Consider the following 15,935-nt stretch of genomic DNA (forward strand, 5'->3'; position numbering starts at 1 on the left):
AGCCAGCGTTTGGTGTGTACTAACAGATGCACTGAGAAATACTCAGGGCCTGATTTGTGGAAGCCCAGTTGAAAATTCACTGTAATTTAAAGTAGCAATGTGGGTACCTTCAGAAAGCATTCTGCTCTCCAGGAATACCTGGTGACCTGCAACCTGATCTTCACATGGCAAAATCTGGGGTGAGGGCATTTTAAACTCGCTCCTTAAAATTCACACTTGCTTATATCTTCATGTGTTTTAAACCTAACACCTTCTCGAAGGCTATGGGCCTTTACACAAAATCTGCAATTTGGACGTTGGATGCAAGGATGTGAGTACTTAATCATGCTGTTTTTCCACTTTGCAACTTTTCTCCCACCCTCTTGAGCCCAAAGACCCAACATAGCAGCAGTACTGTTTACATATGAGAGAAAGATTAGAAGGTTATACAGAATAGGCCTTTGATATTTGCCCAGACTCACTTGTCCCCGTGGATGGCCTGATGTAGCAAGGAAGGGTGTGCACTCTGGAGTCAGAAGGCAAGGTTCAGGGCTCCACCTGGCTACTTACTAACCGAGTGTGAGCTTGAGCTGGTTGTTCAATCTCTCTGTGTTTCAGTTTCCTCCTCATTAGAAGTGGACGTGATGATACTAATAGAGTCGGCCATGGGGTTGTAGGTGGATTAAATAAGTTAATACACATGAAGTGCTTGGACCAGCACCTATACATGGCAAGTTATCTTGGATCCCCATCCAATTCCTCATTACTGAACCCATAGCCTTGTTTCCCTGTTTAGCAATCCATGTGCAAAAAGTAGGTAAGATAGTGTAAAAAAAAAAAAAAAAGCCCAACCTCCTCAACCCAACAGGCTAACAAAGGCAGTGAGAACAGTGCTTATGGGCATGCAAAGAGCCGTCAAAGTTGATAGCTGTATGGCAGATATAATTATGGAATATTGCCATTAGGACTCCAGAGAGAAAGAGCATGAATAAATTGAAATGTTAATGACTTAGAGCATTCAAGGAAATATTCCATTTATTATAGAAAACAAATGAAAGGCAAGTTAACCTGCTATTTCTCTTACTCAGAGCTAGTTCATCATGACTGAATGATCATAGGAGGGGGACAGCTTATGGGATGCCGCTAACAAGGGAAGGGAGTCAAGATACTGTTGGTGCACCGTCTGTTGCCACCGGCTCTGGCTTTCTGTTCCCCAGCCACCATCCCAAAGGTTCCACAGTTGCTTTCACAAAATGCTATCTCCAACAACTCTTCAGGAGAATCCCTGTACCCTGTACACGGTGTCCTGTCAGAGTAAGTGGAGAAGCTGGGTGTCGTGTGGCAGAGAGGGTTGGGCTTCAGGGAGTGTCCTGCTCAGTGAGAATTCCTGTTAGGATGGCTAAGCAGGGAAGAGCCGGGGCAGCACAGACTGACTCCCACATTCCTTTAATCTTTGCTTCCAGGACATGTTAGCTGAACCACCCAGTTAGAAACGGGGTCACCTTGAGCCTTGCTTCCCTCATCTGCAAGATGGTAATAAGAAAATGGTGTTAAAAGCAAGCAGGTCATGGTGAAGGTTGAATGAGGTCATGGATGTAGAATGTCTGACACAGTGCCCAGCACACAGTGCTCAGGAAAGACTATTAAGGTTATAAATATTACTAATATATTAATATTATATTGTAAGATATATAAAATAATTATTAATGTTATCCAAAGTCCTTGAGAGTTGCCCCAAAAGGTACTAAGAATTTTGGGGGATTCAAAGAATAAAACACAGCTCTTGCCTTCTAGAAACTTACAGTAAGCCGTATCCACACAAAAATGTAATGAACCCAACACAGCCACTGGGAGTCAAATCACTTTTGCAAACAGTATCTACCACCAGAGAATGAAAAAGCAACTTGTAAGTCAGTCCAGCTGCTCATCTAACCATTTCCCCTTTTTGTTTTTGTTTTGAAAGAAGTTGAGAACTATATGGGCCAAGCAGGGTTCATGTGTCATGAGCTCTAGGACTTATGGAGGTCAGATATCCCAGGGTCCAGAAATGGTAGGGACAGTTCTGTGAGGTGGCAGAACTCAAGCTGGTGAGTCCGCCAGAATATAAACTCTCCGAAGGCAGAGATTTTTGTGTATTCGGTTCACTATTTGAGCCCTGGTGCACAGTCCCACATGTGTTTACCTTCCTAGCCTATAGCAGATGTGTCGTAAATATCAAGAGAACGAATAGCCCTGTCCCTACTCTCTCCTTAGTGCTCTTGTAAAAGGGTAATTGCATGGGTGAAAAAATAACCGTTTCTGCTCCTCAGAAGCTATGGGACTTTGAGAAAGTTATTTGACCTTATTGACCTTAATGATCTTGGGCAAGTTACTTAATGACTATCCCTGAAGCCTTAGCTTCTGTATCTGTAAGATGGTGAAGACAGCCATACTTACCTTAAGGGTTTATATGATAATGCCACAAGATAATAGATGAGGAAGGTTTGGCACACCCCTGGTGTTTATTAAGCACACATTTACATGTACATTTACCAGGTGAAAGGACTCACTAATCTGCAAGCGTGGATGTCCAGCAGCACATTTTAAGGAGATGTCTAGCAGATGGTGCCCAGTTGGTGAGGAGAGCCTGGTTGCTAGAAAAGGAAGAACATATATGACCTCCTGTATGAACTGGATCCCACTTTTCTACATCATTGGGAATTGGCTTCACGTGGCCTCCAGCTCCTACAGTATGTCAACACATGAGGCTGCTCTAGTGTACCTACCCATTCTTTTTTTTTTTTTAATTTTTTTCAAAAATGTTTTTAACATTTTTGTTAGCAGGGGAGGGGCAGAGGGAGAAAGAGAGAGAGAGAGAGAGAGAGAGAGAGAGAGAGAGAGCAAGCACAAATGGGGAAGGGGCAGAGAGTGGGAGACACAGAATCCAAAGCAGGCTCCAGGCTCTGAGCACAGAGCCTGACATGGGGCTTGAACCCACGAACTGTGAGATCATGACCTAAGCAGAAGCTGGACGCTTAATCAACTGAGCCACCCAGGCACCCTGTACCTATTCATTCTATTGCTTCCTTAAAGTGCCCAGTTTCTCACTGGAATGAAGAGTTAGGTATATGGGGTCAGATTTCAGCAAGCAAAAAGAGAGCCAACTGCTTATTTTTGGTAAATTAACCTTTTTAGCCTTTAAGACACAACTAACATCCTCAAAAAGAGTTATTTGCTAAAACTAATCACAGAAACTTCCATTCACTCAACTGACTCGTGTTGGGTACCGAGGACATGATCAGAGATGGAAAGGACAGGGTCTCTGCCTTCAGTCTCCTGACTGTCACTTGGACACAATTCAGTCAAAAGGGACAGAGGTTCACAAGATGACTGTGGGGGAAAATACTCACTGTCTGCCTGTCAGTAGCATCTGACCCACAGGGCTTTATTCAAACATCCACCTCTGGGTCCTTGCATCCCTCCGACCCTATCAGGTAGACCAGGGGCAAGGAGCCAAGACAGAAAGAATACTGGGCACACCTGTCCCCACTCCATCAAGAGCAGACCCACTTCTATCATAAGGGCTCTTGTATAACAAAGGGTTGTGTGGCAAATAAGAACTTTGACAACCTCTGGTCTAAGATACAATCATGCCGCTTTCCAGTCTAAATCAAACTGTCACACACTTTTCAGGAGAATCTAATCATTGCCCCTTATTGCCAGGGAAACCAAGGCACAGAGAGACCAAACACAGGGCTACTTCTGCAGTCATTTCTGTCAGCCTAAGGTGGCAGTGACCCACAGGGAATGTCAGCCACTATGTGCATGGAGTGAAGGAGGGGACAGAGTGTGAGGGAGTAGGGAAATAAAGTGTACTCTGGGGGAGCAAACAACTAAGCAATCCATGAGTGACTGATCCCCAAGATAAGGGAGCGTAAGTTCGCCTGTACGTGCCTAAAGCTGCCATTTTCCATCCAGCTCTCCTGGAGGTCTGGCCTCCCTATCCCTCCCACCCAAAGGGCCTGATTTACTTCCAGGAGTCATTCATTGGCAAGAAAACTTCTAGTAGCCCCTAAACTATTAAGCACATGGACTCCTCAGGAAGAATGATAACCCTACATTCATATTTAAAACCACAAAATGGAAGGAATAGACATATAAATGGACATATAAATGGCAGATGACGGACACATTACTTAAAACCTTGTAGAATCTAACACTGGTAAAAGTCATCTGACTAGCAGGCAAACTTTTCCTCCTTAGTTTGGTGCTACAGTAGCCCCCTGGCTGCTTTCCCCAACTCCAGCCTTTCTCTTTCCTCTCCAGACACCACTGTGGCTGGATAAGCCACGTCTGACTCTGCCAGTTACACCCCTCAGCAGCTCCCCAAAGCTTTTAGAGCAGAGTTCACATTCTTAGCCTAGCACACAGCCTATCAGGACCTGGCTTCTGCATCTGCCTCAGTCTCATCTTCTTGCCTCACTCAGACTTCTTTTTGCCATACTGAAAACTTCTAAAAGAACTCGCCCTGCAGACAACGGAGGGCCTTTTGCCCTCAGTTTGGAATTTCCATCCCCGCCTTCTTAATCTGGCTGATTGCTGCTGGCTCTTTACAATAATATTAATGACTGATATTTTCCTGGACATACCATGTGCTGCCCTGCGCTTAGTATGAATACACGCACCATTTCATTGAAGCTTTACGATAATCCCATGAGATAAACATTATTATTATCGTGATTTCACATGTGAAGCTTAAAGACTGAAAACACTTGCCCAGTCATGGAGCCGGTAAGTGACAGAGCTAGGATTTGAATGCAGGTGTCCAGGGCCCCACTCCACTGTTTCACATGCAGCAGGATCTCCTCCAGGCTTTCCCTCACCTCCTGAGGCAGACCCTACCTGGGCCCCCACTGGGCTCTCCGTCACCCCTCCCCTGTCCCACCTCACGGATGCATTTGTCCATATCCTTTATTTGCCCGTAGTCTCTTCAAGAGGAGGGGTCGTGCCTCCCCACATTGTTATTGTGTCTGGGACATAGTATGCATTCAGTATTGATTGATTCAACAAATAGAGGAAAACCTTCCTTTCCTTGGCAGTGTTTAAGAAACTGATTTTATATTGATCCCAATACCGAAAGTGCCCGGTGAATGAAAAGTATAATTAGCAAATGGCAAATTCAGATTTCAAGCGTCTTGGGAAGTCAGTGGTGGCCACCTGTTTTCATTCTGTGCCAGAGCCAGTGCTGGGCCTTCACAGAGGGGCTCGGGCATCAGGCAATTAGTCTCCATCCTGCCTCTATCACTGACTCCAGGCTCATCAGTATTCTGAAAGCTGGGGAAAATTAATGTCACGCTGCACCAGAGACAGTCTCAAAATATATTATTATATGGACAGTAGACCCTTAAGTCATGCCATATCCATATAGGAAGCCAAATCCATTCTCTCTGGATGAACCATAAATTGCAATGAAAAAATCTTGTTATCATTGCTTTCCAAACTAAGTTATGGTGAGTATTTTTAATCTCATTTTCTACTGTAAATTATTTGCGATAATAATGGGCCAAGCATTTAAATTTTACCTAATAATCTTATTTCTGGTCATACTTAACACATTACCAAGTTTACAACTTTCTGTCACCCATCATTTCTTGAGTATTAATTAGCAGAGTAATGACTCAGAGTGATCACTGTCATGGAACTAAATTAATATCTCATCCATAATGTGAAGGACATCTCAAAGGTATCGTGAATATCAGAGAGTTGATTCTGCTAGAATTATTAGCTAGTGAACATTAATAAAGCTGCCAGTGTAACAGGGGAAGTTCCTAGTTGGCGACAGTCCACCGTGTTGAATCAGATGCTTACAGAGGACAGGTGTGGAATGGTAATGCGCCTGAGAGGTTCACATTTTATGAAGTAGACTTCAGATATATTTTTGTATTTTTTCTTAAATGCTTATCTTTGCCATGATTTCCTTCTTCCGTCTTTGCCATAATTTGACCAACTCTTAGCAGTCATGGGGTATTTTCATTACTCTCTTCTCCTATGGGTCCACTGATCTAATAAGAGATGTTATAGCACCACCTGAGGTGCCTGGGTTGGGAGTGAGTGGGGGGTTCAGATGACTCACTTTGGCTCTTTGCCCTGTGAAGCACAGACAGCTGCAGGCTCTCAGTGCTCTCTGTGTTCCAGATTCACCGGTATTATTCCACTGGCTTCCAAGGTGTGCAGATGTTTTCCTTCCAAAAGAGGCTGTAAGGACAAGAAATTGAGGCAACACAGTAAAGGTGACTCAGCAGGTCTCATAGGGATGAAGCAGATGTATAGGAAGTCCTGCTATAGGAACATTTTCTTCTGAATGCTACATAGTGTCCCTAAAGGCCCCCAGTGCGAGCCAGTTTCAGAACACCCTAGACCCTTGACAGCTGTTGATTCGGCTCTATTCCTCAAGCATTTCCTAACTATCTACTGTATGCCAAGTACCATGCCAAGCATAGAAGTGTGTTTAGAGAGTGTCTGACAGCTCTAGAGAGAGGCAAAGCCACCGTTCTCTCCTTGGGTCACTTGTAGCCTTGTAGATAGCTCAGCCCAAACCAACAGATCACGGTTGATCCAGATCATGCCCAGAAATGAAAGTATTTTTCCATGCCTGCTAATACGGTATAAGGTTTCCTCCAGTTGTACAGCTTTAGAAGATTCAGAAATGGGACATTACAAACTCCTGTTACCATTAATATTAGTGAACATGATTGTAAATGAGCCCAAGGCTGGGAGGTGCTGGGAGAATGCAGCCAGGACAGAGTTGTTCCAAACCATGTTCCAATAGGAACCTGGGGTGCCCTTGGTACAGACATCCACCCGATGGAGCAGAAGTTTTTCCAAAATACAGAGCCTCACCCTTAGGAGTACAGCTTTGGTCCAAATCTGAGCCCTGAAAGTCTTCAGTTTTTCTATGCATGAGTTCTGTCATCTGTAAAACGGGGGAAATAACAGTACCTCTCTCCCAGGGGCGCTGTGAGAATTAAATCACGTGAAGTGCTGTGCACTCTGGTTTGGGCTGAAATGGTCATATCTAGCTTCTCGCATGGCCCACGAGTGAGGCTGTGTGCTTAAAGCCAGGCACTGCACACCACCTGTGTGCCAGAGGCTCACTCAGCAAATGGAGCAGTGATACTTACCTTATACTTACTTACTTGCCTGATGAAGAAGTGAAAGAGATAATGTAAGTGAAGCACCAAAGCCTAGGAGGTACTTAACTAAATCACCCATCTTCAACCTAGCTGCATATTATAATCTCCTAAGGCACTTTTTAACGTTACTGTTTTTTTTAATTTTTTGTTCTGAAAAAGTTTTAAATGTACCAAAAAAGTTGCAGTCATAGCACAGAGAATTCTTGCATACCCTTCGCCCAGCTTCCCCTAATGTTAACATTTTGCATAATTATCGATACTAAGAAATTAACACCCATACAAAACTCTTACCTGAACCTTGTTGAGATCTCACGAGTTTTCCTGCTGATGCCCTTGATCTCCTCCAGGATGGATCCCTTTGCGTTTAGTTATCCTGTCTCCTCGCTCTCCCCTTATCTGTGACAGTTTTTCAGCCTTTCCTTATCTTTCATGACTTTACAGAATCTGGACATTAGTGTCGGAGGCCCCTCACTTTGAATCTGTGTGATGTTTTCTCATGATTGGATTGAGGGTATGCATTCCCAGGGAGGGTAAGTGAGAGCAGTAAGCCCTTCCCAGCGTCCCATGTCAACAGGCACATGATGTCAAAGGTCTTTTTTTTTTCTTTTCTATCTTCATGAAGGAATCAGATGTCTTATTACTGGCAATGTTCACCTTAATCACTTGGCTGAGGTGGCATCTGCTGGGTTTACTCACTGTGAAGTTATTATCTTTCCCTTTGTCATTAATAAATATCTTGGGGGAGATACTTCATGCAAATAACCTATTTCTCTTCATCTTTTTTCCCCACTAATGTTTCATTCATCTGAGCACCTTGCCTGCAACAATTATGGGGCTGTTCGAGTGGTGATTTCTCTATTCCCTCATTCTCTCTAGATTTATTAATTGGAAATCTTCTGTAAGAAGAAGCGCTGTTTCTTCTTCCTCATTTATTTATAGATTCAGTTATTTATTGAAATCATCATGGACTCATGGACATTTATTTTATTTTATGGGTTTTATAATCCAGTACTACAATTATTTATTTTGATACTCAAACTGAAGGCACTTTTTAAAATACTCCCATGCCTGGGACCATCTCCAAATCAATTAAACTAGAACCTGTGGAGGTGGAACACAGGCAATGATATTTCTTTAAAGCTCCCTGTGTGCACTCAATGTTAGTTCTTTCACTTCCCCTCCCCTCTGCTTCCTCTGTAAAGAAACAAAAATCCTTCTGCACATGATTTTGCAGGATTTATTTCTGAGGTGGTCCTTGGAGTGCTGTTGACAAGCTGCAGCCACGTGGGGAACTGGCTCTGTGATTTTCTCAGCACTGCTTCCCGCCGCCCCCACACCTTCATCCCCAAAACAGGAACTTGGGTGCCAGAATCCTCCCTTTTACAACGGGAGCCTCCCGGTGTGGAAATTCTGCTGATATTTATTGCTGTTTTCATTTGGGTCAGGTGGAGGAAGAAAAGGCTATGGCAGCCTTTAGAAAGTCAGGTTTGAGAAAAGACCTAAGGAATTAAGACCTTCCACTGCAAAGGGCTTCCTGAATGGCACAGCGGATTGCTGCTGATGGCAGGCTTTCAATCGGGAGGGCTGTTCCTGCAGTCGCTTTGGCTCTGCCTTCTCAAGGCCCACAAAGCACTCCTCTGCCATTTGGACAGAGTTTCTGAAGTGTGGAAACAACCCTCACTTATGTGGACGCTTTTGAAATCATAATAACTAAATGTGTAAACTTAATTCTCCCTTTCGGTGATCAATATGGAGCCAGATAAGTTTTCATTCAAAGAGATGGTCTTCCTGAATAAGGAAATTGATCCCCATATAGCATCCTTTAGCTGGTTTCCAATTTCTCTGTATTTTTAGATGCCAACTCAATCTCATGATATTTTTGGAAACCTAATTGTTTCTTTAATCAGATTGATGCCAGTAATATGTTCAAAGTGTAGATAAATCAGGTTTAAAACCTGATTTATATCAGAATAAAAGCTTAACCCAAAGTATGCCATGGCAGAGTGAATTTGGTGTGATTCCTCATATTATGCCATATGAATCTGAGGACATTTGTCTGACAAATTTCTGGTTTTTGTTGTTTATTCTTTTCTTCGTGGTGGTCAGTTCCAACTTGAATTCTTCCTAGAGTGTATTTTCTGGACTGAAAATATTTTCTACTAAATTTTAAGGGGCTTCTGTAGTAAGTTTATAAGGGAAATCTATATTAACTAAACAGGCTTGGACCTGATGTTTCACTATAGAATGCAGAGAGACTTCGAGATGAGCATGATAGAGATGCAGAGCATTAATTCAGAATAGCATCCAACCCAGGATGAGGAACGTTTAAACACTGCATGACAAAAATAAATCTCACTTCCTGGAAGAACTTTAACCTCAGAGGAGAGGCAGCTCAAAAGGTTTATTGTTGTCAGAGCCACGAACTTGACACCCCTCTTGATAAAAGACTTCGATCCCTGACCTCAGTAAAGTTGCTACTCTAGAAGCTATTTGTGTATTGATCTCCTCTGAAGAAAACAAATAGGTGTCTAGCAGGATGAACATCTCTGGGAAACAAAGTTAGAGTAGAGTCCGAGTTACTGGAGTGGGGACCCCAAGGCTCCAGGCATGGAAATGTGGTTTGCCTGGGCCTTTTAAGAGAAACACTAAGCTCTGCAACAAAGCCAATTGGTGAATGTAGCTCAAGATAGAAAGGTTTACCCTGCTGGGATATCTTGACTAATTTTATCATCTAGACTTCAAGACTGCAGAGGTAGAGTGGACTAGACTAGAATGGAAACCAGTCTGAGGTCAGGGCTCTTTGGGGGTTAGATGTGTTAGTAACCTACAACAGGGCACCCAACCACCCCCACATGTTCATCCTTTGCCCACTGCCTTGAAGAAATGAGCCAGTGTTTCTCATTTGGAGCGAAATAGGGATAGAGACACAGAAAAAATATTGGGCATTTTTTCAATGCAAGGATTAAGGATTTAGAATTTCTGGATTTGAGTCTATCATCTACCTAGAGAAACGAGAGGAAAGTTGTGGCATCGTGCTTGCTGTCTTTCAAACTAGGATCATCAACTTTCCGTGTTGGAGGAGAAGTTGTCTTTAGAGGTTTGCTGTTTAGCCACTAACTCCATATACATGTCTTTCAACACCAGAAATTCAAAAGTTATTTGTTGAGCACCTACTAGGAACAAGACAAAGGCCTGCCATCATAAACAGACAATAAACAAGTATAAACAACAGCAATTCTGGAGAGTGATTAATGCTTACAGTCAATCTCACTGAAAGGGAGCAAAGGGGCAGGTGTCAAGTAATGCCTCTCTGCAGGGGATACATTTAAGTAGATGCCCAATGGTAAGAAGGAGTGAACTGGTAGGAGCACGTGACCACCATGTGACTGCCCTCAAATTCAAAGGCCTCAAGGTCGAGGTTGACCAACTTGACGACCAGAAAGACCAGTATGGCTGGAGCATAGTGGGCAAGGCTGGGTTAGGAGAAGACTCTGGGGAAGAACCAACTCACTTAACACCCTATAAGCCATGCTTTTAGGATAATTAGAAGCCTCTGGAGGATTTAGCAGGGGTGGAATGGGGAAGGTGATGTGATGTGTTTTTGTTTTGTAAATAGCTGCTTATGCTATATAGACTTTACAGGGCAAGAGTAGAAGTAGGAACTTTTAGTAATACGTAATTTCTAAATCCCTAAAACCTGGGGGTACCTGGGTGGCTCACTCGGTTAAGCATCCGACTTCAGCTCAGGCCGTGATCTCACAGTTAATGGGTTTGAGCCCCCTGTCGGGCTCTGTGCTGACAGCTCAGAGCCTGGAGCCTGCTTCAGATTCTGTGTCTCCTGCTCTCTCTGCCTTCCCCTGCTTGTGTTCTCCCTCTCTCAAAAATAAATAAACATTAAAATAATTTTTTAATACCCAAAACCTGAAGGTCCTATGGTATACTTTTACTCTCTCTGTTTGATAACGACGGTCAGCACATTTATTTCACAACCCCAAAACCTCTCTACTTGCTTACTGTGTACATCTCAGAAAAACTATTCATTGAAATGTATTTAACTTGGAAATATGAGTTGTGCTTATCAGCTTAATCAGCCAAAGGAATTTTTTCCCCTCTGTTCAGCTATCTCATTTTCCTCCTACAGGGACCCCAATCACCCTTCAGTACCTTATCACTATTACGAACCTTTTGGACCGGATGAATGTACAATGTACCTCTCCCACGAGCGAGGACGGAAGGGTAGTCATCACCGCTTTATCACAGAGAAACGCGTCTTTAAGAACTGGGCCCGGACATTCAACATTCACTTCTTTCAACCAAACTGGAAACCAGAATCGCTTGCTATAAATCATCCTGAGAATAAACCCGTGTTCTGAGGAATGAGTGTGCCAGACTGAAATCTCAAGTACGTACTGTATCAGACACCAGGCCACTGAACTTTCTGAGCCACTAGACACAAAAGAGGGACAAAACTGCGAGCAGGAAGCTCCTCCAGAAGCAACATGTACAGATGCCTCTGAGGCATGACTACCAAGCAGTGCAGTTGGTTTGTAAGGAGAAATTCCAGAATTAATATGTCCTAATGAGTATCATCCCTTTCAAAAGGGGTTACCTTAGGAGCTAACCACTCATTTCAATGATGCTGCCATGGCTAAAAATCATTCTGGATCTCTTAAGTATTGCCTTCAAAACTGAAACACAAGCAACTCAACAATGTTAGTTGTATTCCTTTATAGAAATACCACATCAAAAGACATTTTTCTATCAAGTTGTATCCTAACCTGATCTATAATCTTTGTCATCTGTTGGGCTCTGTGTGTGTGATTTGTAAAAAAAAAAAAAAAAAAAAAAAAAAAAGCAGCCTGAAAGTATGGACATGATTTCTGAAGAGCACATCTCCACTGACTTTCATAAAACAAATGCCCAATATTTATTTACTGAGAGTTTTTTAGTGCACTCTAGGCCAGTATTTTTATAGATTATGATTATGTGGTAATTTATCCTTCTTAACTCTTTTATCCTGAATGATGGTTGGAAAACACCTAGAATAGGGTTGGCGAGTGACTGTGTTCACGATGCTCATTGTTAGCATGCCATTGGCTTGGAAATGTTGCATTGTATTTTTTGAACCCTTAGGCTTCAAGAATAGCCATGACATTTTCTAACATAAGGAAATGTTCTAAATGACAAAATTGAAAACCAAAAACTGTGTTATTACAACAAAACAATACTAACAAAAGAAACTTAAAGATAGTTGTCTTTAGTAATAGTTGATGTAGGTTACCTGACGTAAAACCCTCGTTTTCTTGTCTGATAATGATGTCCCTGTACCAGACGACCGCATACTTTTCCTTCCAAATGTAACATTCTGTGAGCCTCTCGTTGACTCATTTAAGGACTTTGCACTTGGAATGATGGGGCTTCTGCAGTAGCAAAAGCCTGATTATAGGGGATCTTTTCATTCCCCTGCTATCTATCTCCCTCTGTGGTTAAAAACATAACTTCCTTCCTGGTCCCCATTGGCTACAAACTGCCCCCCTGCTTTTCTGGTGTTTCTTGCACCACAAAAAAAAAAAAAAAAAAAAAAAAAGGAAAAAACTGAGAAAGACAGAGAACTGTGATGGTCCCTGGCTCCAGGAACAAGGAACTGTCTTTGAATCAGTGAGAAGATAATACAAGGAGATTACCTAGCATACGACTCATTTATCCTGTGAACTCTTCAGATTCACTCATTGCAAGTCTTACATACATTATATTCACAGCCATTCCCTGGTCTGGAGGAGTATGAAGGACTTATTTTATTCAGGGCCAAGATATCAGTTACTAGGAAAGATCTTCGTTTAAGCTGGTGATATTCTTCAAAAATAGTCTTTTTTAAAAATATACCAGTGTTTTCTTTACACATGACTTAGAAGGCATTAGCTTTTCTGATGTTAGATTTGAAGGCACCAGCAAGTGTTATATATGGACTGAGAGTGTTTTACAGAACATGACCTGACCTGTGATTAAAGAAGGTTTCTCACATTGCCACTTCCTTTCCCTTTCCTTAATTACTGCTAAGATTCCATTCCCTTGCACTAACTAGTACTATTAATTATATGGAGTGCTGTGCTTGAGATGCAGACATAGTCCAGATATTTATATAGCAGAAACAAAGTTGGTATTATTGTGGTCTAGCTTGAGCTGTTAAAAGCCAGTACAATTGAAATGTATGTGTTCTTTAAATTTTCTCATCGCTTTTAAAGAGACCGTAGAATTTTATTCCAGCACAGCCTTCTGCAGCATGGACTCTAAACACACGATACTTTGTGAACGTATGAAAAAGAGCATGAATTTCATGATTGATTTATAGGCCACCTTTACCATCGCTTGAAGACATTATGTTGTTCAGATGTAAGTGGGCTCCTTTAACAAGTTTTATTTTTATGGAAATTTGGAAAGGCATACTTGGGACATGTGAAGATATAGCTGTATTACCTACTCTAATAATATCTCAAATGCCTGTGTTATCTTTAGGTTTTAGGATTTGTTTTTGGGGGGTTTTTGTTTGTTTGTTTTTTAAAGACCATCTGATAACTCCCATCTTTTTTGCAACTTCTTCCTCCCAAATACTCAAAAGAGTGAAAAGCAACCAAATTCTGAAATTCCTGGCTTCACTGGGGCAATAGCTTAAATCTAAACGTAGCTAAGATATGTATGTGGATTTATATTTTTAAAAATATGGCATAAATAAGTACAAGAATTATCACATGGGCAGTGGTTTTTATTATAGCATTTAAAGAAAATGCCTAGAACTCTGATAGATTGTGCTGACGGTCCTGACTGTGGGCAATTGAATTCTTATCTTGCCAGTGTCGTTTAGTGACTATGGGTCTCAACACCATTCAGCACCATTAAACATCAGCTCTGATATAAAAGATGACTACAGAACCATGTTTACAGACCTCAGTGATTTCAATATCCATTTGTGTTGGAAGCCTTAGTCAGACTTGTTATGTTACACACCTTTTTCTTCTTTCCCAACTGTGTCATCAGCTACCTCCTAGCTTTTAAGACCACAATAATACAAAGCCACAGCTGGCCGATCCATGGCGTCTGTTATCTCAATGCAAGAACATTTGGCAGAGGCCATTACAATAGATAGCCATTATGGGCAAAGATACAGGAATTCACAAACAAAATCAATCACTTCAAATGGCCCATAAAAAGAGGAATCTTACATTTAATATTCTACAGTAAATATTCACCCAAGAAAGCGTACATTAAAAGAACATTAGGAGGTAAATATTCAGTGTGCTGCATGGGGACTTTGCTGTGTGATTTCCATTATGGTTAATGGGTGTTTGGTAACTAAGTCCCTGTGCTTCACTAACCCTGGTATGTGCTAACCTAAGGGCTAGACATAAAACCAGAGCGATTCGGGAACTTCCAAGGTCCTAAGACTTCAGAGTGAGAGCTTTTCTTCAAAAAATAAATGAAAGCAAAACACAAAATACTGCACCTGAAAGAGAAATTTGTGTGTGGTCTCTTGGAATCCTTAAATTACTGCCAGGTATGTGTATGTGTATCAGATTCCAAACAATGCCTCTCAAGACAGATTACCTTTGTTTGCTGAAATAGTCTCCATTACTGATCTATTTTAATTACATTAAAATTGAAGGATATAACCTCATTCTGAAATAAGAACTCACCTCAAAAGTTGAAATTATTGACTTGGAAGCTAAATGAATGGTAGGTACAAGTGAAAGGAACACACTGGAATTCGGTCAGGATTAATGCACTGTGATTTGAATACAGAGGTACCTGTTTAACACCCACACAAATATTTGCCCTTATGTAGGAGTGACCTCATTTTGGAAATATACTCTGAATTCCACTGGAGTGAAGATTCAGAGTATTACATAGATTTACGTTGAGATACCTATGCTCTCTACAGTGTTAGGAGGTGATCTTCTAACATATGTCATATGTCATACCTGATCCAGTGATTCCTTCCATCCTCCCTGCTTCTCTCTTGAACCTCAGTTCCATCTTTCTGCTGTCATTCTCTCCTGATTGTCTTCTTTTGTTTACACTGGGCTCTTAAGCCAGCAGTCTTTGGAGGCTGTTAAGGTATTCCTTGTAGGTTTTTAAACTAGAGACCTACTTGGGGACCAGATTCAGGGTAGGCCCTGCCAGGCAATGACCATCGCAGGTGGGACGACTACATCTGGCTATGGGACTGGTACTTCAGAAGTACCATCCTGGTTTCCCCCAGGCTGGAGGAAGTAGGGAGGGGAGGAGTTTTAGGACAGATTTTCTGTGCTAAAACTAGGACAAGTCCCAGGCAAACTGGGACAGTGGGTCACCTTATCAGAAGGCCACCTCAAAGAGTACTATAATACTTAGGCCTTGGGGGGAAAAGTGAATCTGCTACCTAGGTTCTGGGACATCCAGAAAATACTTTGGAGTGGAAAGAGATGAGAGAGGGTCTATAGGCTTAAAAAACAAGCAGGAGGAAGCCCTCTATTCTAGCCCACTCATCCCTACCTACTCAGGGTATTGAGCCGCCATAGAAAAGCAAAAAAAGGCTGTGATTGTGTTTGTTTTTACTCAGTGCCCTAATATTATATGCTACCTTGAATTGTCCTTGTCTCTTTATGTATGTGTCCTGTTAGTCTCTTTAGATTGTAAGCTCTTTGAGAGCAGGGACTGTTTTTCCTTTGTCTTTGTAGCCCCCTGCCTAGTACAGTGCCTTGCACCCAGTAGGCGCTCAATAAATGTCTGTTGTTGATGATGACCTCTTAA

General features: G+C 42.0%; 1 protein-coding gene across 2 annotated transcripts in view; it reads left to right on the forward strand.

Moving 5' to 3' along the window:
* ST6GALNAC5 (ST6 N-acetylgalactosaminide alpha-2,6-sialyltransferase 5) overlaps positions 1 to 15,935 on the forward strand; it is a 175,152-nt gene extending 159,217 nt beyond the window's left edge. For both annotated transcript variants that reach the window (XM_045036038.1, XM_019837264.3), the window contains one exon: positions 11,293 to 15,935. In XM_045036038.1, coding sequence (XP_044891973.1) covers positions 11,293 to 11,524 — 232 coding nt within the window. In that variant the 3' untranslated portion in view covers positions 11,525 to 15,935. The remainder of the gene's footprint in view (positions 1 to 11,292) is intronic.

Source organism: Felis catus, chromosome C1 (genome assembly GCF_018350175.1).
Source record: "Felis catus isolate Fca126 chromosome C1, F.catus_Fca126_mat1.0, whole genome shotgun sequence".
NCBI lineage: Eukaryota > Metazoa > Chordata > Mammalia > Carnivora > Felidae > Felis > Felis catus.